Raw genomic sequence first — 21,836 nt, 5'->3', positions numbered from 1 at the left:
GTCTTCTGTTTCAATATATATACTGTTATAGTAAACTATTAATAGGAATATTGACGTGCTTTTCTGTGCTGGTTATACCGGTATTAATAAATGCAACTGCTTTTTATTTAGATGGTTGGTCTGAAGAAGACATATTCCGTTCTAGTCATTATCAGGCAATTTTATTTCTTAAAACGAGACCGCTGATACATGTAGTTAATTACAAACCACTGACCGGAGTAATTGTAGGTGTGGTATATATCGTACACGTGCAATTTGATGGGACGGAGAAAATATTGTGCATGTTTTTGGTTTTCCTGTTGCTCATTTATTTCAATGGATTTAAGTAATTAAAAATTTTTTTTATGCTATTCAGTATGTTCAAAGCGGCATCTCAATTTTTGAAGAAATAGTTTGATTATTAAAAATTTATTTATAGTCCAAAGTTTTGATAATTCTTTGATCTACATTGTATATATATGTTTCTACCTTCTATGGAAAGAGCATGGAAAAGAACTTTAAAAGGATATAGGCAATATATAGTTAGATATACTGCCTTCAGCACAGTAAAAATATAAACAAACAGTAATTTATCACTTTTAAAACTTCTTAATGATCTAAACAAATTGGGTTAAACTTTGTTTCTTCTGTTGAAATAATTCCCAATGGCAAAAGAAATTACTCATTTGCAAGTTTCATAGTGTAATAAGGCACTGAATTTTAAGCATGCATTTTTCAATTAAAAGTTATATCTTATGCTCAAAGTAAAACAATATAGACTTTGCCTCATCTTATTTCCCCATGTTCTTTGAAAGCCAATAAATTTCTAGTTTCTATGATGAAAATACAAAAAATATGCCTGGTAAAAAAGAAAACTTTACTATTACAAATTCAGATTCAACAAAAAATCAATAAAAAAAAAACTATAATACAAAAAAGATTTAGATATTCTCCTCCAAAAGATGACATAGGATGGTAACAAAGTTAGAAAATGTCTTTAAATTCTGCTCCTTAGAACTGCGATTAATATATTTGTCCAGAAGCTCGGAGAAATTTGAGACATGCTCTGTGATATACTCTGTAAACACATCCTCCTATAAATGAAATAAAAGGTGTGAAATTAAAAATATTTAATCCTTTAATCATCTCGTAACTGAATAGTCAAAAGATTTAATTTAAATCTCAAGAGCCCAGAGCCACAAACATTGTAATTTCTTTAATCAAAGTTCACTGTATTTATGGTTCTAATTATTTAAATGCAATATAGAAAAGAAGCAAAGCAAAACATTACACAATATATATGTTTCTTGCAATCTCAAATATGTAAATTTTCTGCAAATCTCAAATATGTAAAAATGTGTGCCGTGTAAATGCATAATTCAAACCCTTTTTACAACAAAATTATTTTTGTTTTTACCTTGGATACGATAGACCTTGAGGTAAGAACATGTGTCTGCTCAAAAAGTAGCATATGGTCCTGGAGACTCCCAGAATCCAACAGCTCCACCCCACAGTCTAGGCAGCTCACGGTGTAAGCGCAAGACTTGCAGCGGACAGTGAAATCATCAACAAATGTCTTGGATACTGGGCAAGGTTTGACCGACTGAAGTGTTACTCCATCATCATCTACAAAGACAAATCGCATGTTATCATTCCACCACTAAACCACAAAATATTAAAATTGTGTGAAACTTAATTGTATAGTTTGGTAACTGTTTATCTTAATAGGAAAGAAAGATTCCAATAATTGAATTTCATTCAATATAGAATACTCCAAAATTGATTCCCTTGAACTGTATGAAAATAAAGACAAAGCAACAGAAATTTACTCGAAGTTTAATTCTAGCAAACCTTGAAATGGAAACTTAAGGATGTCTTCAGTTCCCTTTTTGATACTGCTTTCACATTGTTCATAGGAAGAGAAGATGCTGAGTGTCCTCGGACAGAGATATCCAACTACCACCAAATGCCCAGGGGTAGCGCTGGTGGCTCTTGCATCTTCTAGAGAAGAATCCGGGCCTCTTCTGTGTGGGTGACATTCCCAGTCCCTTTTCTCCTAAAATTATTAGTGTAATTTTGCTGAAATCAAAATTTTCAAACTTGCTATTTTAAAAAATCTTAATTTGTGGATAGTTTTAGTATCCTGCCTGTCTCCAAATTAAAAATACAGCGATGTACATGTACATGCAAGCTTTACACTTTTCAATATTGTTATGAAATTGGACATAAGAAAGGGATTTTTCTCAGTCACAGATCTACCTGTTGGACTACAGTTAGAGAGCTATTTCATTGCCAAATCTTATTAAGAGTTCAATAAAATTGCTAAAATTTCAATACTAATTGTGTTATAGAAGTACTGGCTCACGTATTCATTTTTGCTAAACTGTACTCTTCTAGTAACGCATAATTTCTGAATCTGATAATGACATTTAGCTCAGAAATTAAGCCAATACCTACCACTTCTCAATATTCTACCTACTTAAAGTAATTGTATATTATATGTACTTGTGTTTTGACAAATCCAAAGTAGTTTACAACACTCAAAAGTACATTTGCTAACACTAAGCTCAAATTTCTTTCCAGTCTGATTAAAATCAAACCTTTCACTAGCTCCTTAATTCTATAATATCAGAATTAGAAAAGGAGCTAAAGAGTTGTTTCTTTTTTTAATTATTTTACATTGGGCAAGCATGCAACTGGAGAACGCTTATTACAAACTTCACTACTGTTTCTCTAGGGGGAATTCTAAATCCAAGCATGTACATAAACATGCATTACTGCATGATTAAGAAAATCCATCTGGCCTTCAGTTATTTTTCGCACCTCTCTCTTAAAGTGACCCTTTCAGTTCTATTAATATATTTGTGTTGAGACACAGTTTAATTGAACCTTTCAAGCCAGTGTCTAACAAAGGAGGGTGAAAAATTTAAAGGCAGATAGGACAGATTAAGATTAAAAATTATTCAATTTTTAAATCTGCCATGTGAAAAGCATTTCATTCTTGAATGTTATAAAACTGTCACTCAAAAGCTTAAGTTAATCCACCTGATTATAAGTCCAATTAGAGAACAAGCTTGAACCAGGGATTATCTTTAAAGAGTATTCAGCAAATAGCAGATTGCTGTTTCCAAAGGCATGCACAATTTCTTTGTCTCCTAAATGGTATTTAAAGTGTGACTTGCTCTTGAAGTTGTTATTAATAGGTTTTGTTGTTGCCAAGTATGCAAGGTTACTAGTGTTAAGTTGCTTTAAATAGTTTTTTTAAAAATTGTTTTTGAAAGTTGTTGCCCATTTTGCATTAATATAGCTTAATTTGTAGAATGGTGTCACTTTAAAATGTCAATTTTGAAGCCTGGTTTTAGCAGGAAGTGTAATATTTCAATATTGCTATATTTATATGTAATAACCTATGCCATAAGATGTATGTCTTGTGCAAATAAAGAATAATAATAATAATTTTTTTCAACAAAATATTTAAATTTTTTAAACTATTTTTTGTCAGGATAGAAATAGAGAAAATTATATCAAACTGAGTGCTTAACAATTTAGGCCACTTTTTTTTTTACATACCTAGTTGTATATCTAGACTGACTTACCAAATTTTTCAAGAATTTGAATAAACTTTCTTTATGGATTCAGGTGCATAAATTCAGCCAAACTATCATATCAAGTGGAAATATAAGCATTTTCTGGAACAGGAGGGTGTATAAAAATTCAACATCTATCAGGGTTGTCTCTAAGACTCGGGAGGCGGGGAATTTCCCTGCCTGAAGTGACGTAATTACCCGGCTATTATTGCATTTCAAACACAATCTAGCTATAAGCTAGACCTCCAGATCCCCTTCTACTTTTTTATTTCTCCCTTCTACTTCAATTTTTAGAGACAACCCTGTCTATACATGGTTACATATAGTACAGGTATTTGTCACCATACAGTATCAGTTGCAATTTCTCGGGCCTTTCCGGCAGAGCTCTGAAAAACACCTCAAATGTATAAACATTACCAGATGTTAGAATTTAATACATGGGAGTTGCTTCCCATTAATATAAGTATCAACTAGGCAGTCTTGTAAGTCTCTTCTGTAATATGTTTTTGGGTATATCATAGCTGCAGGTCTGTGGCCCCTGGTCTGAAAAAATTCCGATGGACAACATGGGAGCTACAGTGCCTCCCATAGTAAAAATCTGCAATTTACGGCGCAAAAAAAAATGCGCTAGTTTTGGACTGATTAATCTCATTTATGAACACATTCTGTACAAATATTTGTTAAAAAAAAATCCTCTGACATTTTACTACAGATATCCTCACTTCACTTGCCTATGATAGTGTTTTAAACACCATCACCAGCCCTGTAAATCAAAGTGGTGCAGTTTGTTCACATTTAAAAATGGAGACTCTCGATCTCGACATGAATTAATATACCGGTACTTCATTTTCCGAGGTAGGTTATCATATTTAAGAGAAAGTGTGAGGCAAGAAGAGTGACGATATATGTAGTAAAATGCCTGAAAAATTTAATGGTACTAATTGTTTTCACAGAGTTGGTGAAAAAAAGGTTAATAGGTCCAAAACTAGAGCATTTTTTGTGCGCTGTAAATTGCAGTTTTTTACTATGGGAGGCACTGTAGCTCCCAGGTCGTCCATCCAAATTTTTTCAGACCGGGAGCTCGGACCTGCAGGTAGGTATATCATTGACTCTCATAAAGTCTTGCTTACATCTCAACAGATTGTAGCGTGTGTTATGAAAAGGACGGGGGAGGGGTTGTCATGGACAGTAATGTAATACATTTGAGGTGTTTTTCCGTGCTCTGCCAGACAGGTCTGAGAAGTCGCACTTAGCTTACCCTAAAACATTCATCACAGCTAGTACACAAATAGGATCTACGCTGAGCCAGTACTCCATCAAGATTAACCATACAGGGATTGATTGGACAGTGGTCAAAGTCTCTCATGTGCTGCTCCAGTTTATCTCTCGTGGTGAACAGAACCTCGCAGTAGAGAACTGGACAGGCCAACGGTGGGCTGTGCTCAGAAGGTTCTACATTATTGATCACTACTTCCTCTGGAGTATCGTCCAATGAAATTACAGTGGGACTACTAGAGGTACTCGTACTTGCTGCAGTTGACACTGATGGTGTTGATCTCTGGGACCCTCCAATTGTCATCTGTCCTGATTTTGGTAGAGAGGGGCTAGAAAACTTGCCATTTCCTTGCTCCCTGGGACTTGAGTTTTGTCTCCTTGAACTGTTCGGAGATTTGCCATATGGAGAAAACCTGGCTTCAATTCTCTGTTTCTCCCTTTTATCCTTCACTAACCACTTCTTTTCTGCATCTCCTATTATGAAAACATCAATTCATATCTAAAGGATTAAGCAATAGACAATGAAAATTTAACTGATACCATACAATGAAAACAATTGACATTATATGTGTAGTAGTAATATTATAGCTGTTTTTGATAGATAAACTTGTTAAATGAGTTCTCGCTCCTACACTAGACTTTCAATGATCAGGAAATTGCATTGCAAGTTATCAAAACTTTTTTTCAGCAGCAGAATTGAATGCCTGCACTACAGTGACTTTTTTTAAACAGTAAAATTCAGTCCGGATATTCATTGTGGTCCTTACCCCAAACTATCACCCCCCCTTCAATTGTACATGTACATTCATAACTCCACCCCATCCCCCCCCCCATAAAGATCGACAATAATATTGATAAGCATACCATGTTTATGAGACCAGGTTCCCACAACAAATTTGGCATGTGCCATCTCTGATGAATTGACTACATTTTGTTTCAGGTACTGGCTGTGAACTAACTCCACTTCTCTCTGACATTTCTTTTTCTCAATCTGAAATAAAATACTAAGTAGTTTTTAACTGTTTAAAATTATCTGTTGAATGAAGTAATGATAAAGGAAAAATAGCATGTATCAAACATAAATATATATTTAATATACAAATATGTATAGTAATGTCTTAATGTATTTATGAAATACATTATCTGCAGTATAATGTAACCCTATGCTTTCTGTTATTTTTTTTAGGGGGGGGGGGGGGGGTCAGATGAAAAAAAGAATCGGAGAGGGCTACGTACATTGATTATTGCAGCTAATGTCACAATTCCCCTTAAACAATGTACGTTAAAAATATTTGAAATAAGCAGAGACATAAATAAAATGTTATTTATGTCTCTGAAATAAGTCTGAACTATACCGGAAGAAGAAGAAGAAGAAGAAGAAGTTAATAACCATTGCTTACCCTTTTCTGTCTCTCTAAATATTGTTGTTCAAATCTGGCTTTCACCGACTCCAAAAAAGTTCGTGATCCTTGACTTTCTGTTGATTTGCTCTGTTTAATCAAGAGATAATGTTGCGTGTAATATAGTCTGATTCATTAGACGGCTAAGGTAATACATAAGACACACACACAAATTCTTACCATTATTTGACATTTGGCGCCTTTTGTTCAATATTCTATCTCCATAAACTGAAGAGCAGTGACCTATGTATATTTTAATTAAAAATGCTTAGCCAGATTTAAAACAAAAATAATTTAGCGCCAATTAAGTCTTAAGTGCTCGCTATATATTATTTGTTGATATATTTTCTCCTTTTTTGACCAAAATTCCGGATATAAGGGTTATCATGGTTATTGTTTTTAAATTTTATAATTTTAGAATCTTAGTCGCTTTAGCGGTTTTGAAGGGAGATCTTAATCCATATAAAACAAAGAGATTTTTGACTTTGAACATCTATTATTATAGACAAGTAAACATGCGTTTTTCGACTAATGAATAAATATTTCCGTTACCTGAAATTGTTTGGCCGTGAAATTAATTGTCAGAAGGAAGTTCGAAACATCGGTACTGCCAAACTTAAATTACTTTGTGGATCAGCTGAGTTTAAAAGATCTTACACTTTGAAAATGGACCAACAAATACATATTGTGAAATCGGAAAATGATAAGAGAAACTACAGGTACTGTAAAACTTTAAGTTTAGATAATTATTACATTATACAGAAATTGGCCATTTTTATTCAACGTACATGTACTGTTGCATGGTGACTTAGGTATGGCATAACTTATGCCATCACCAGTAAAAATGTGTTCATATTTTTGTTTTTATTTTCTAGACACATGATTAAGTAATAAGTCGACTTAAAGATCAGGCAAGTCAATAATATGTTTTACGGTGCTACCGTTGTGACGAGAGCAGCAAGAATTACACATACCCTGCATCATTGTCAACTTAGTGATATGTTGACAGTTAATAACTAACATCAGAGATTTTTTGAGAGACAGACAGACCACACAACAGAGAGAGAGAGAGAGAGAGAGAGAGAGAGAGAGAGAGAGAGAGAGAGAGAGAATTATATATTTCTAATTTCTAAGTTTAAAAAAAATTCTTACGAAATACATAAACTTGCTTCCTCCTAAAACTGTTCTTTACTTTTTACTTTTGGAGAGAATTGATCAGTTCGAAAACGAAATTTGAGTTTAATTTGGTCAAAAGTATAAATGATAAAAACAGTATTATTTTATTGTACCTTGTTGTTATCTGACTTTTGTTTACAATTTACCAATTTGATGGTTTGAAAATATGCAATATCTGCATAGATTTTTAACTTTTTTTTTTTTTTCTTTATTCTTTTTTATTTAGTTCAAAATGACATTTTATATCTTTCCTCCCTATTTATACTTACCGAACATGCATGCAAAATTAGCTTTAAATTAGATCGATATGACAATAGAGTATGGCTCTTGCTTGTATATATATAATTCTCTATCAAATCAAAAAATAAATTAAAACAAATCATCTGAGGCAGGTTCACAGTTTATACTGAAATAGCTTATACACGCATTACAGATATTTGATCCACTTCTTAGCTTATCGCAGGAAATATAGCGCCAGACACTGTGACGTCATATGTTAAAATCTATAACATCTGTTTACATATCTCAACTCAATACGAAGGAATGGAAGCATGTAAAAAATCCCTCGTCTCTCACTAAAGCTTTTGCGGTACTCAAAAAGTGTATTAAAACCACAAGGCATCGTAAATTAAGAGTTAAATGTTTGCCTTTTTTGACATAGCACTACAGGAGAAAACATTACAGATGGGATGTTGCCAAAAAATATTTCTTGGTGAATCTGTAGGTTTATTTCATTCTCTTTCCCGTGCACACTGGTTCTAAAAGCTCGCTTCGCTCACCAGTGCACTGCTCTCACTATAAAGATTTGACAAGGCAACATAAAAATCAGATGTCAACATAATGTCTTAATGAGCTATGCCACCATACTGTTGTTCATAGTTCAGTAATAGTCAGATGGTCAAAACTATCACAATCTGACCACAATTGATTTTGCGAAGCAAAAGTTTGGCCCAGTTATGTCAATCCGCCATTAATGAATGTTTCATAGCAATTTCAATCTGATTACCTTTTTATAGATTTTTATATATCTGATTTTTATTTGGAATTGTTCATGATATGTTTTCCAACTTATCTTTCAATTTGTTTGCATAAATTTGAAGTATATTGAATTTTAAACATCATGCAGAAATTAAAAACAATACAAGGAGAACTACATGCATTTATTTCAAAAAAGAATATTTGATTCTATTTAGAAATTTCATTATAGCAAATTACTATTTTTTTTTTACTTTTCAGATGGATAAACTTAGAAAATGGTCTGCAAGCTATTCTTATATCGGACCTTCTTGAAAATGAGGAAGAGGCAGAAGAGGCACCGTGGGATGATGAAGATGAAAGAGAAAATGAGGAAGATGAGGAGGAATCTCAGAAAGAGGCAGACATGGAGACAGATGATGAGGAAGAAGAGGAAGAAGGAGGAGAGAAGAAAGTGAGAATCATTGAAATTGTATTAATCATTTAACCATTAATGTGTGAATGGTTTGACCATAAATGATATGCTTATTATTATACATCTACCGGTAGTATATTTCAATTTCAATGGTTACCTATTAATTATTTGGTGTTGAACTATTGTAATAATACATGCAGTTTGAATAGGTACATTATTTTTATATATCATAGTTTGAATAGGTACATGTATATTGACCTTTTCTAATTTTTCACTATTAACATGCATGTGTAGCTTATAGCTTTTATCATCCAGTGCATATGCTTTAATTTCAGTCAGCTGCAGCTCTCTGTATTTCCAATGGGAGTTTTTCTGATCCACCAAATATACCAGGATTGGCCCATTTTTTGGAGCACAGTAAGCATCACAAAGTTTAAAAGTTTTATTTCTCTATCTCTTAAAATGCAGTGGCCCTAGCTGGTAGGGAAGAAAAAACTCTATATTGTGGTCAATGAATTTGTTGCTATTCCAGAGTAAAATACTCAAGTAACCATGCCATGTTTGTGAGATACATGTATATGTATGTTACAATTCTTTTTCATTTAATTATCATTACAGTGGGGATTACTTTTAGAAAGTTATATCACAAAACAATACAGTAAAACAGGGTTATAGCGAACACGCTTATAATGAATTGACGCTTATAGAAAAGTGATTTCCATTCCCTGAGACTTTAAAACATGTTGTAAACTTGACGGATATAACGAATTACGCTTATAACAAAGGCAAATCGCCCGTCCCTGGCACTTCGTTATAAGCGTGTTTTACTGTATTTTTTTTACTTATAAAAAGATGATTTCAGTCTATACTGAGCTATTTTTGAAAGTCGCTTTTTGTCTCTTTCTTTTTTTAAAAACCAAATTATTGGATACTGGTATAATATGAAGACTTTTAAGCAGCCTTTTCTGGTTGATTTCAGTGGTTTTTATGGGAAGTAAAAAATACCCTCAGGAGAATAAACTTGATGATTTCCTTGGAAAACATGGAGGCTATACCAATGCTTGGACAGATTGTGAAAGGGTAATTTTGAAGAGATTTTTATTAATAAGTTTATAAGACATAGTACATTTGATATTATTTGATTGTAATTTAATTCTTTGATGTAAAACTACGAAGTAGATTATTACCCTATTTTGATTTTTTGTTATGTAGCATACATCATAGAGTTATGTTTTCTTAACTTCATATCTGTGACATATAAAATCTTGGGAGACCTAATTTGTTATAAAATGGTTCTATGCATACAATCAATCAAATGCAGTGAATTTGCCAACAACATGTTACAAAATTTGCATTACTGTATACATGATCATTTCAGACCTCTTTCCACTTTGATGTGGAGCAAAAATACTTTCACCAGGCCCTGGATATCTTTGCCCAGTTTTTTATCCACCCTTTACTGAGACAAGACTCCGTGGACAGGGAGATCCAGGCTGTGGACAGTGGTAAGTTGTCTAGTGCTCCGTCATGGATTGTGAACCAGACAAACAGATGACAGAAAGCTGATATGAGGCAATCTATTTATAATATTATACCAGATTTATCCAAATTTGTGGGGACACAGGTTGAGTGAAAATGTTGAATTTGCTTATACAACTTGTTTGGTGATCTGTGTTTTTTGCTATTAAAAATGTAGAATACCAGATGAGCCTCCCAAGTGATGATGAGAGGGCTTGCATGCTGTATGGATCTCTTGCCAAAGAGGGGCACCCCATGGGGAAATTCTTTACAGGTAATTTGATGTCTGTTTGACCAAATACAATTGATGTCTGCATTGTTAGTGACCTTTGGGACATTCTTAATCTTCTTTCAGATGCATATGGTAACCTTTAATGTCAATATACAAAAAATTACATTTTTGCATCAATGGTCATTGGGGATTAAATTTTGTTGATTTTCAAGTTGATCTGTTCTTACGAATTAACCCCTGATCTCCCAAAGGACAATGATTATGTTTTTGTATAACTCACAGTCACTAATAGATACATTATGAATAAAATCAAAATCTTTACACCAAGATTTTTTTAAAATAAACAATGATAAGTATCCCCATACAAATTAATGATTTTGCAGTTGGAAAATATCTTTTTTGAGCCCCTTCAACAGACATGTTTAAGTACATGCATGTAGAAAAGTTTTCTCTCATTTTTCAGGAAGCATAGATTCCTTGAAAACAATCCCTCAACAGAATGGAATAGATGTGTATGGCAACTTAAAGGAGTTTGAACATAAAATGTATTCAGCCCAGTTTATGACACTAGCAGTGCAGTCTAAAGGTAGGCTTCTTTTGAAATGAACTATAAAACTTAATTATACATTTACGTATACTGGTCAATACATGTATATGTATGTAAAAAATTGTGTTTATTTTCGGTAGAAAAATTTTGTAATGATGATATTATTGCCATTGTGCTGAATATATATCATTGAAAGGTTTTTAATTGATTTCTCGCATGATATATTGGTATATGTATGTGGGGGTTTCGGTAAGGATGTAACAGAAATGTAACATTATAATTTTTCTCTGTTCAGTTAGCCTTGACAAACTAGAGAAATGGGTTCGGGATATTTTTTCTGAGGTTCCAAACAAGTAAGAAAATTTGATTGATCTGACATTTGGGAAAAAAATCTATGTGCAGGTAAATGTAAAAAAAATACATATATAAACTTTTTCTGCATTCATTGCAACTGTATATTCTATACATAACAAATATACCGGTAATGTATTTACTTACTTTACTTTACAAATTTTCTTATTATTTGTATGCAGTGAGTTTAGTTACAAATGTAAAATAACATCACTTACTATTATTCAGTATGGTTGTTACATGTAATTTTTTTTTCTATTTAGTAAATTACCAAAACAAAGCTTTGACCATCTTAAGGTAAGTTCTGTTGCACATATTGGTTATTATGAGGCAGTACAACTACTTGCAATGATACATTTATATCAATTTAAAAAGAGTGATGACATTTTATAAAGAGTGCAATATCTGGCAGTAATTGGAATTAACTCAATGTAATTACTTTTATCTTTAATATCTTTAATAGAGTTACAGTACTTTATTTCTGGCTCTATCGGTAATTAAAAACGTATAAAGACAGACTAAGATAGAAACATGATGCATAGCAGCTCTCATTGCATTAGTTTTAGGTCTTTTTTATAGCTACAATTGAAACGTCAATGTTTTGATGTAAAGTTCTATCGAAATTTGCAATTTTGAATGGCTGTCTTGCTTCCATTTCAGGATCCATTCGATATGGAAAAATTTGGAAAATTATATTACAGTAAGGTTTGCCTTCTTTTCATTCTTTGGTTCTTTTTTCATAATGTACTGATATTAGTATTTTCTGACCAATTTGTTTATTTTACTGTTGATGTATTACATTATAATGTTTACCATTTGACCATGATTTTGAAGTTAAAGAGGGAGGGTATTTATTATTTTATATTTATTAAATTTTTCATATGAAAATCAATTGTATTTTATATAGAAAATGGCACACTCTTACTTCAATCATTGCGGAAAAAAATTTGTACTACAATGGGTTAATATTTATTTTTTAAGCAATGCTTGATACCTTCATACCCACATGGATTAGAAATGAAAATTTTTTATTGTTTAAATAATTCTGTTTTTAATATTGACATGCAAAATTTGTTTTTCAGTTGATCCTGTTAAAGACAAGCACATGTTAGAAATTATCTGGTCCTTTCCTTCTATGCTGCCGCATTACAGGTGAGTTATGGAAATCTCTTGTAATGAAGGTTTTCTTAATTTTCTGAATTTGCACTTGCATATTCTCAGACTAGATGTAGAAATACAAGTGTCAAGACAAATTTTTGCATTATTATTCAACACATACTGTATGCATGTACAATGAAAGAATAATATTTGTTCTTTCATTAAAGGAAGAAACCATTGTCATATCTGGACTTTTTTCTTGGCCATGAGGGTGAAGGCAGTTTGTTGGCTTACCTAAAAAGCAGGTAAGGTGACCTACAGAGAGAGAGAGAGAGAGAGGTACTTTTTGCTCTTGATTGACATGTCTTTCACCTTTGTCATAGGTATTTTGCAACCGAGGTAGAGAGTGGCCACAGTTACAATGGGTTTGAGCTGAACACCACGGCGACCCAGTTTGTGGTGAATCTGACCCTCACTGACCAAGGCCTGGATCAGTTTGAGGAGGTGCTGTTAGCTGTGTTCCAGTACATACACATGCTACAGGCCAAAGGAGTGCAGAAACGGTACTTTGACGAGATGAAGACCATAGAGGAAACCAAATTTAGGTTCAAAGAAAAGGTACCCGCACTATCTACGATCAACTGTCCTTGGAAACCCACAGTTGGTATTTGTTCTCTTACCATAGAGAAGACTTACAGTGGGTTTCCAACAATGGACTTCAAGGAAAGTTGTAATTTCTAGGTGTAAGTCTTTTTGAAAATAAAGACAAAATCCAAGTTGCAAGAAAATAAATTAAACCAAGTTTATGATTAATAGATTTTATCCATTAGGTAATGGTCAGCAATTGTAAAAAAAATTGTGGAAAATGTACAAGATTCCTTCTTTTATTTCTGCAATGCAATAATTTTTTTTCCGATGTGTTTTATAAAATTTGAGCTAATTTCAAAATGGCAAATTGTTTAAGTTGACAGGGATGATTCAACACTGTTTGCATTGTATTAATCCATATAAATTAAATGCATTCCTTAAGTTTCATACTCTTCAGATCAATACTAAAAGAATTCACATGAATTTTTTTGCAATATATGTATTCTCATAGATACATGTACACACACTATATACCGGTACATGTATATGTTGTTTCTTCTAGGGGGACCCCATGGATTACGTAGAGAGGGTTTCAGAAAACATGCAGCTGTTTGTTCCAGAAGATGTTCTAACGGGCAGAGATTTCTTGTATGAATATGACCCAGAGGTTTGTATAAATAAAAATATAGCCAAGATTAACACCGTCAATTTAATCAGGATGAATTAAAATATTGATAAGTAGTGCACCAATAATGATTCTTACATTTAGCATGAAGACATTTACTGTACTAATGTTGTCAGTTACCATTAGAAGGTTAAACCAGCAAGGTTTGATTACAGAAAAGCATAGAAAGACAAAACAAATATGTTTGCAGTGCATATTGTACATGAACCAGTATTTGTAAAATAAAATGAATGCGTGAGCGGGTATACAGAATGTAAGACTATTCTTTCTTGCAGTACATTAAACTTTTGATTATAGCTGATTGCCAAGTGTCTGGCTAATCTGAGGGCAGACAACTGTTGTGTTTTCATGTCCTCCAAACAACTAGCGGAGAAATGTGACAGACAGGACGTCAAGTGGATCCCTGTCAAGTATGGAGTGGCCGACATCAAACCAGAATGGAGGAAGAAATGGCAAGGTCAGCTTTGTTTACTATCACTGATGATTGCTTTGATCCAGAACATATAATTGAGAACCTCTTTCTGTGTATTAGATGTCTGCTCTACATGTATGCATGCATGCATGTATGTATGCATGCACAATTAAAAGATGAAAGTCATAATGCTTGTGCTGTATCTAGATGTTCCATACAATGTATATCAAAAAAGTTGCCCATATTTGACCTGTCTTTCCATCATATTCTGGCATAACAACAATTTCATTGAATTAATTTTGCAGACATAGAGCTGAAATTTAGTATGCTTATTTAACATGTGTTTATATTACATTGTACTTCATAGTGTCACATGTATTGTTACTTTGTTAGATCCTCCAATGAATCAAGACTTGCAATTGCCAAAACCAAACAATTCCATAGGTAAGAAACTGATACATGTATAGTGGTAGTTCGAAGAATTACTTTGTTGGACAGAATATATAAATGAAAGAAAATGCTCATTTCAAAGTAAGGGTCTGTTGATTCTTAGACAGTTTTGTGAATCATTTCTAAGAGCAGCTTTACATTAGCTTACTAGGCCGCAATAGGTTTGAATGGCATATGTGTATGCAAGTATTTTTCTCATGCAAGAGAAAGAGACAAAATTTATATACATGTAAGCAAGAGGAAAATCTTTTGAATATTTAACTTTCCTCCATCGTTGCTTTTAAATGAAACGTTCATGTAAAATTTTAATGTGACATAAGGTAATATTAGACTTCTTTACATTTAATCCTACCAGATCGAGAAATATGTTGGTTATCTGAAGTAGAGGACATTTGCTTTTGTTATTTCAGCAACTGATTTTACAATGGCTGAAGTTGAGGCAGAGTTAACAACAAAGGTATGGTGTATCTTTATCATAGTTTGGAATGCCACAACAATTATACTGATAAGCTAAAGAAGATTATTTCACACCTAATTTATTTGTCATGCAATCCTGCATGAAGCAATTAATAACATTCTTTACAGATCCTTTTTTTGTTTTTAATCATTCGAGTAATCAATTTCAAAATATCATTAAAACTTGAACATGAACTGTAGTAAAAAAATAGAACTATACTTAAATATTTGAAACTGAAGTTCTTTTCACATAGTAATTAGTATAAAAACATGAAATACTTAGAAGATTTTATTATACTGTCTAATTTTTCCGTTACTGAATATCAGCATTATTTAATAGAAGTCAAATGATACCAATTAAATGTGATATTTCAGCATCCCATAGTTCTGTCGGAGAATGAGCATTGTACACTGTACTACAAGAAGGACATGAAATTCAAAGTGCCAAAAGGTAGGAATTGTAATGCACGTTATCATTGGATATACCGGTATTTTTTACGGGTTCAGAGTTAGATTTCTTAATATTTTCAATTTATATTTGCTAAAACATTTCTAAAGTTTTGTGTATCTGACAAACAAACTGTATTAAAAACAAGAAGAATCTGAAAATAATAAGAATTACAGTCTTCCTAATGGGAAAAAGAAATCCCCAATGCATTTAAAGAATCAAAGTAAAAAGTACAATGCTAAATGATTGTACATGTATTTTCAGCCCATGTTTGTGTTCAGTTGATGTCACCAGTAGTCAACCAATCAGTCAAAAGGTTAGTGGTGTGGTTTTAGATACAAGTTATTTCTTCTGCTGGAACTTGGATATTCAAAATTCATATACATGTATATTGAACAGTTTTAGGGGTCTCTAGCAAATATCTTAATAATTTTACAGTTAATATATTGATTTATGGATAAAGGGCATTTGAACTGAGAATAAAAAGGTTTACATCTTTTATATCAAATACTTAGTCAGTTCCAAAAAACTGCAGTCAATGCTTACATTGAATTGACATGATTTTTAAAAGTACAGACTAATATATTTATTCACTTCTTATCAACTTCCATCTCCCAGTGGGTTTTCAACTTGATTCATTCTGGCTAGAAATTTGATAGGTAGTATTCTTTTTCAGTCACACCCTGCTGAAGATATTTGAGGCCGTTATGAACCATAAACTGGATGCCCCAGCCTACCCAGCAATACTGGCTGGCTATGAGTAATTTTTTTTCTTCTAAATTTGAAGACATTTCAAATAAGCATTGTTCTATATGTTCACACAGTTAAAACTTACTGAAGTGCTCAAAGTACACATAGTGAATTTATCACCCTTGTCTTGTTAAATTACTGGTACATTTGTAATTTATTTTCAGCTATTCAACCCGAGTTGATGATACAGGAATCAGGTTCAAAGTGACAGAATTCAACCAGAAATTACCAGTAATGACAACTCTAGACTCTCTGTTTAAGATTATATAAATTAATTATCAAATAAATCAAATTATTAAATATCAAATATTTACATGATAATATACTTGTATATACAGGTACAAGTATATGAAAAAGAAAATTCTATCTTGATTCTATATTTTGAAATATTCTTATACTGTGTTTAATCTATAAAAGAAATGTCTGATTCATGATTTTTTTTCAATAACAGGAGCTGTTTGATTTACTTCTGAATGCAGTGTTTGAATATTCTTGTGATGATGAGTTGTTTCCCTTTATGAGGAACAAAGTGAAGAGAGACCTCTTCAATGCCATCATCAAACCCTCAGAACTTGTCAGGTAACTGTCTCAATATTTATGGTTGTCCTTATTTATATAGGAGTTTGGATATACATTTTGATTTTAAGATTTTTTATCATTGAAGCATACTGCTATATATACGTGAATATACGTGGTAATTTTATTTTAACAGATGGAATTGTTAAACGATAGTGTCTCAAGCATATGTTGAATTGTTTTATCAGAATGCTGCGTCTCTCTGTGCTAGACCCAAACAACAAGTCTGCAGCAGAAATGTACGCTGAAATCGACAGTTTAACTAATCAGGATTTTCAACAGATCCTGGCAGAGTTCCGACAGAACATCAAAGCAGACATCTTGGTTGTGGGCAATGTCACGCCAAAGGTTGGTTCAATTAAATCAGAGCTTACGATTACGGTAATTTATGCAAATATGCTAACTATTCAAGTTGTTACATACATGTGCATGTAGTGAAATGATAAAAAAAAAAGATATATATTTATATTATAAAGAGGGAATTTACATGTACATATATTATTATACATGTCGTTGTTTAGAAAGGTACTTAAATTGTGGAATGAGTTTCACTGTTTAGTTGGTCAGAGTGAATAATTATATGAATACTTTAGGAAGCCATGTGGTATAAAGAGAGGTTGGAATCAAAACTAAATGGAAAAGTGGAACCTTCCAGTGTGTACAAGGTAGGTTGAAACTGAACCATATAATAGTAGAGTCGGTTTCAAAAAGGGAGATCTTTTTCCTTTTGATCTGTGCAATGCATTTTATTATTGAAATGGTATTTAGCGATTTTATTCGTACACACTAGCATTAATAGACACTGTGTGTATAAACATACATGTACATGTATGTATGTACCAGAATTATTAAGAAGTCAAGTACATGCATTGGTAGATTTTAGTACATCATAGACTAATTGCACAAAAATAAACAATTTACTCATGGTAACTTTTCATAAAATCTTTTGTCTGTACTTGAAGAGGCGGCTGTACCAGATTCCCAAGCAGTGGAGCTTCTGTCAGATCAACAGCTTCAACATGGAGGATGCCAACTCTGTCATCACTGTGTACCTGCAGTCCGACCCCGGGGACATCAGAGCCACCGTCATCAATGAACTACTGGACGTAAGAGCACGCTAAGTACATCTCAGTAATTCATCATTTTAAATTTTACCTTGTTTAGGAGACATTTAATATATAGTTACATATGTATGCAAGGAATTGTGAAATTCAAAAAACGGTATTTCTTGATAAATGTATGTGTTATATCAATTATTAATTATGCGCCACTAATGTTTTTCAAGAGGTAGTTTAATTTATTTCCAAGTTAATTTTTTCATATGTATACATGGCATAGCATTTCTTATTGTGTAGACAAGAATGCAGGAGCCATGTTTTGATGTACTGAGGACACAGCTACAGCTGGGCTACAGTGTCTACTGTCAGAATCTCCTTACGTACGGCATCATGGGAATGGCCATTGTCGTCCAGTTCCAAGCCCAAAAGTTCTCGTAAGGTTTCAGATGCATTTTTCCTTACGCAAATGTACGTTTATATAAAGAGTCAATATATGCATATAGTGGCCATGTAATTTGGGTGCAGTAGAGGTTTTCAATTTACATAGGAATTAAAATGTGATGAGATAAGAATTTTTATATTTTAGGATGCATGAAGTGGACAACCATATTGAGGACTTCCTTAACAAATTCAAGGAAATCTTGGACAAAATGACCACAGAAGAATTTGATACACTGGTAAAAATATTTTAATATTCAATCTTTTTGAGTTATATGACATGTGCAGATCTAGAATGGGGTGTCAGGGGGAAGGAGGGGGGATTCATGGTCAAAGGGTCAGGTTTCCTGGTATTAGAATAGGGCTTACATTTAAAGGTCGTACATGTACATTGTATATCAGAGATGCATTAAATCATGAATGTCTCTACTTCTTGACATCAAATAGGTAATATAGTGTATGATTATGATGAACAAGAATGCCTCCTGGAAATTGTAAAATTCATGAACCCAGGGTCAGAGTTTCTAGGATACATCTTCCTTATTACAACTAGGTGTTTTAGCAGCCAAAGAGAGTTCATGTATGGTTATCATCAACTAAGAAACCTCTTGCAAAAGTGAGAAATTACTAACCCCTATGCATAAATTCTTTAAAAGAAGGGTGTCTAGCAGGAAAACGAATGCATATGCATGGTTTAGGATACTGTAAATTCCTAATTAAACGCGAGGAATTAATATCCGCGTAAAATCGCGAGAAGGCCGTCTCGCGAATTCTAAAATCTTGCTGTTAATTTTGGGACACATGTAAACTACCGGTACATGAAACTTTGATAAAATTTCGGCAATCGCAATTTTATGTACTCGCGATTTGATGGTAAATCGTTGAATCGCGGAATTAAGTACTCGCGTAAAATAAGGAATCTACAGTAAACAAATGGTCCTCTAGCAAACTTGTGAAATTCATTATGCCTGGGTCATGGGTCTAGTGTTAGTAGGGGGGCATTATTGTCAGTGTTGTAAAGTGAACATGCATTAAATCCATGAATCTAAGATTCCTTTATCTGTGATGATCTTGCAGTAACTGGAAAGTTCAGTTTTTATGTTGTATTATTTCCATAAGTGTTGCATTAGAAAAGTCTCTGCAGCTGTTTGTGTAATGAAGTTGTGGCTTGTCTTGATTTCAGGTCGAGTCCTTGGTAGCGACCAAACAGACAGAGGATACTCACCTGGGGGAGGAAGTCAAAAGATACTGGGGCGAGTGTATAGAACAGAATTATGTGTTTGACCGATTAGAGAAAGAGGTCAGTCATGGTCTATTAATGTCCTATTCAAAGAAATTCATTAAAAATCCTTTTATCAACAACATGTTTTCAATTTGTACATTAACAGGTAAAAAGTGCTTTTGTTTCATATAAATGTACATATGAATTGTATAGAATATAAGCCTTTGACTGGTATTCATATACATGTATACTGGTAATGTGTATAAATACCATCATACATACCATCAGCTTCTGCATGAGTTCTAATTTTTGCTACAGGTAGCCATATTAAAGACATTGACCTTAGATGACTTGAAGGATTGGTACAAACAGTATTTGGGGGATAATCAAAGACGAATAAGCTTTCAGGTAATTAGATCCAATGGGGATGACATAAGGTATAGAACACATGAATAATAATTACATTAGAGTAGCAGTCTGTCTGTCTATTTATCTGTCTATCCATCCATCCATCCTCTCTCTCTCTCTCTTTCAAATGTGAGCAAACTATCATACTGTTCATGTTGACAGTATTCGTTTCAACATACAAGTAGTACCATACAGCAAACATATTTGTTTTGTTGCAATTGTGAAGCTACTTTTTATGCCCCCCTTCGAAGAAGGGAGGGCATATTGCTTTGCTGCTGTCTGTCGGTCGGTCCACCAACAGTTTCCGTTCATTTTCTTTGCAGAGGATGAACATATTGAAATGAAATTAAATATACAGGTTTATCATGATTATATCTAGGTCAAGTTTGATATTGGGTACGATAGAGCAATTTTCGACAGTGTTACAGCCCTTGGACGTAGAAAAATTCTAGTTTTTTGCAGTTTCCGCGCATTTTCTTCGCAGAGGATGAACATATTGAAATTAAATTTGGTATACAGGTTTATCATGATAATATCTAGGTCAAGTTCGATATTGGGTATGATGGAGCAATTTTCGACAGAGTTATGGCCCTTAGACTTAGGAAAATTCTATTTTTTTGCAGTTTCTGCTCATTTTCTTCGCTAAGGATGAACATATTAAAATTAAATTTGGTATACAGTTTTATCATGATAATACCTAGGTCAAGTTTGATTTTAGGTATGATAGAGCAATTTTCGACAGAGTTATGGCCCTTGGACTTAGAAAAATTCCAGTTATTTGAAGTTTACGTTCATTTTCTTTGTGGATGTTTCCAAGGGAGGAGGGCATAAGTGTTTCACAAACATCTCTTGTTAAATATTTAAATGATGACATTAGTTGAATTTAATTTTCCTTTTAGGTCCTGGGGAACCCTGAAGTAGAGCAAGCAGATGTGTCTTCCCCTAAAGAAGAAATGGAGCCGCCTCACAAGAAAGCCAACACAGACAAGGAGCGGTGCTACAGGATGATCCCAGTGAGAGACTCGAGCTACCAGGACCACCAGTGTATCACTGACATGCACAGCTTCAAGTCCAAGCTCACATTGTTTGACCATCACTGTATAACCAAGTGACCAATAAGAACAAATGATAAAAAATTTAGGCTTGAATTTATTTTGCTAAAAATTCCAAAAGGAAATCAAAAAGAGATTGGGGCTAATTGGCTTTTTTATGTGCATTTTATTATTATGTGGATTGAGAAATGCAACCAATTTCTTGGAAGGAATTTATTTTTACACGAAGTGTATGGTTGTCTAAATTACCTGTATCATTTGTTTAACACACCAATGGATGGTGTACAGTTAATGTCATGTACAATAAAAGGTGAAACTTGGTCTTTCAAATTGTAGAAAGAATGGCTTTAGGAGGATTGATTTATTTCACACAATACTAAATTGTGTTTTAAAACATTCATCACAGGTCATACACTTACTGATATATGTACAATTGATCTGCAAAAGAACAACTTTGTATCTTGAAAACTGTAGGAGGAGTTATCTGTACAATGAGGGTACCCTATATGCAATATTTTGCCCAAAAAAGTTCAACAGCTTGTATTATTTTCATAAATGATTAGAAATCAAAATCTTAACAATATGCGCACCTCTTATATAAGTACAATAGATCTGCAAAAGGACAACTTCCTATCTTGAAAACTAGGAGGACTTCTCTGTACAAATGGGGTACCCTTTTGGCAACCGCCCACCTCCCATTTTACCATTTCAATAACTAGATTTTTCCTTTGGAAAACCTG

General features: G+C 33.3%; 2 protein-coding genes across 2 annotated transcripts; one reads left to right on the top strand and one right to left on the bottom strand.

Moving 5' to 3' along the window:
* Positions 1 to 837: 837 nt before the first annotated feature.
* Positions 838 to 6,573, bottom strand: LOC105328794 (E3 SUMO-protein ligase ZNF451). The gene is made up of 7 exons (XM_034456188.2): positions 6,422 to 6,573; positions 6,242 to 6,331; positions 5,706 to 5,832; positions 4,825 to 5,315; positions 1,831 to 2,035; positions 1,397 to 1,605; positions 838 to 1,073 (listed from the first exon to the last, which is right to left on the bottom strand). Exons 1-7 carry the CDS (start codon positions 6,422 to 6,424, stop codon positions 921 to 923), a joined length of 1,278 nt encoding a protein of 425 aa, XP_034312079.2. The 5' UTR covers positions 6,425 to 6,573; the 3' UTR covers positions 838 to 920.
* Positions 6,574 to 6,716: 143 nt separating this feature from the next.
* LOC105319154 (nardilysin) lies at positions 6,717 to 21,417 on the top strand. Its single transcript, XM_034456187.2, has 30 exons — positions 6,717 to 6,960; positions 8,654 to 8,846; positions 9,143 to 9,224; positions 9,787 to 9,887; positions 10,186 to 10,312; positions 10,504 to 10,599; positions 11,021 to 11,143; positions 11,400 to 11,457; positions 11,719 to 11,752; positions 12,116 to 12,155; positions 12,538 to 12,607; positions 12,781 to 12,858; positions 12,937 to 13,171; positions 13,704 to 13,808; positions 14,124 to 14,283; positions 14,632 to 14,682; positions 15,099 to 15,145; positions 15,520 to 15,595; positions 15,857 to 15,908; positions 16,269 to 16,352; positions 16,507 to 16,573; positions 16,794 to 16,921; positions 17,107 to 17,266; positions 17,512 to 17,583; positions 17,881 to 18,024; positions 18,274 to 18,410; positions 18,563 to 18,653; positions 19,598 to 19,714; positions 19,955 to 20,044; positions 20,944 to 21,417. The coding sequence occupies exons 1-30, from the start codon at positions 6,773 to 6,775 to the stop codon at positions 21,154 to 21,156; spliced, it is 3,219 nt and encodes a 1,072-aa protein (XP_034312078.2). The 5' UTR covers positions 6,717 to 6,772; the 3' UTR covers positions 21,157 to 21,417.
* The last annotated feature ends 419 nt before the right edge of the window (positions 21,418 to 21,836 follow it).

This window comes from Magallana gigas, chromosome 7 (genome assembly GCF_963853765.1).
Source record: "Magallana gigas chromosome 7, xbMagGiga1.1, whole genome shotgun sequence".
In the NCBI taxonomy this organism is placed as follows: domain Eukaryota; kingdom Metazoa; phylum Mollusca; class Bivalvia; order Ostreida; family Ostreidae; genus Magallana; species Magallana gigas.
This window is presented reverse-complemented; position numbering and strand designations above follow the sequence as displayed.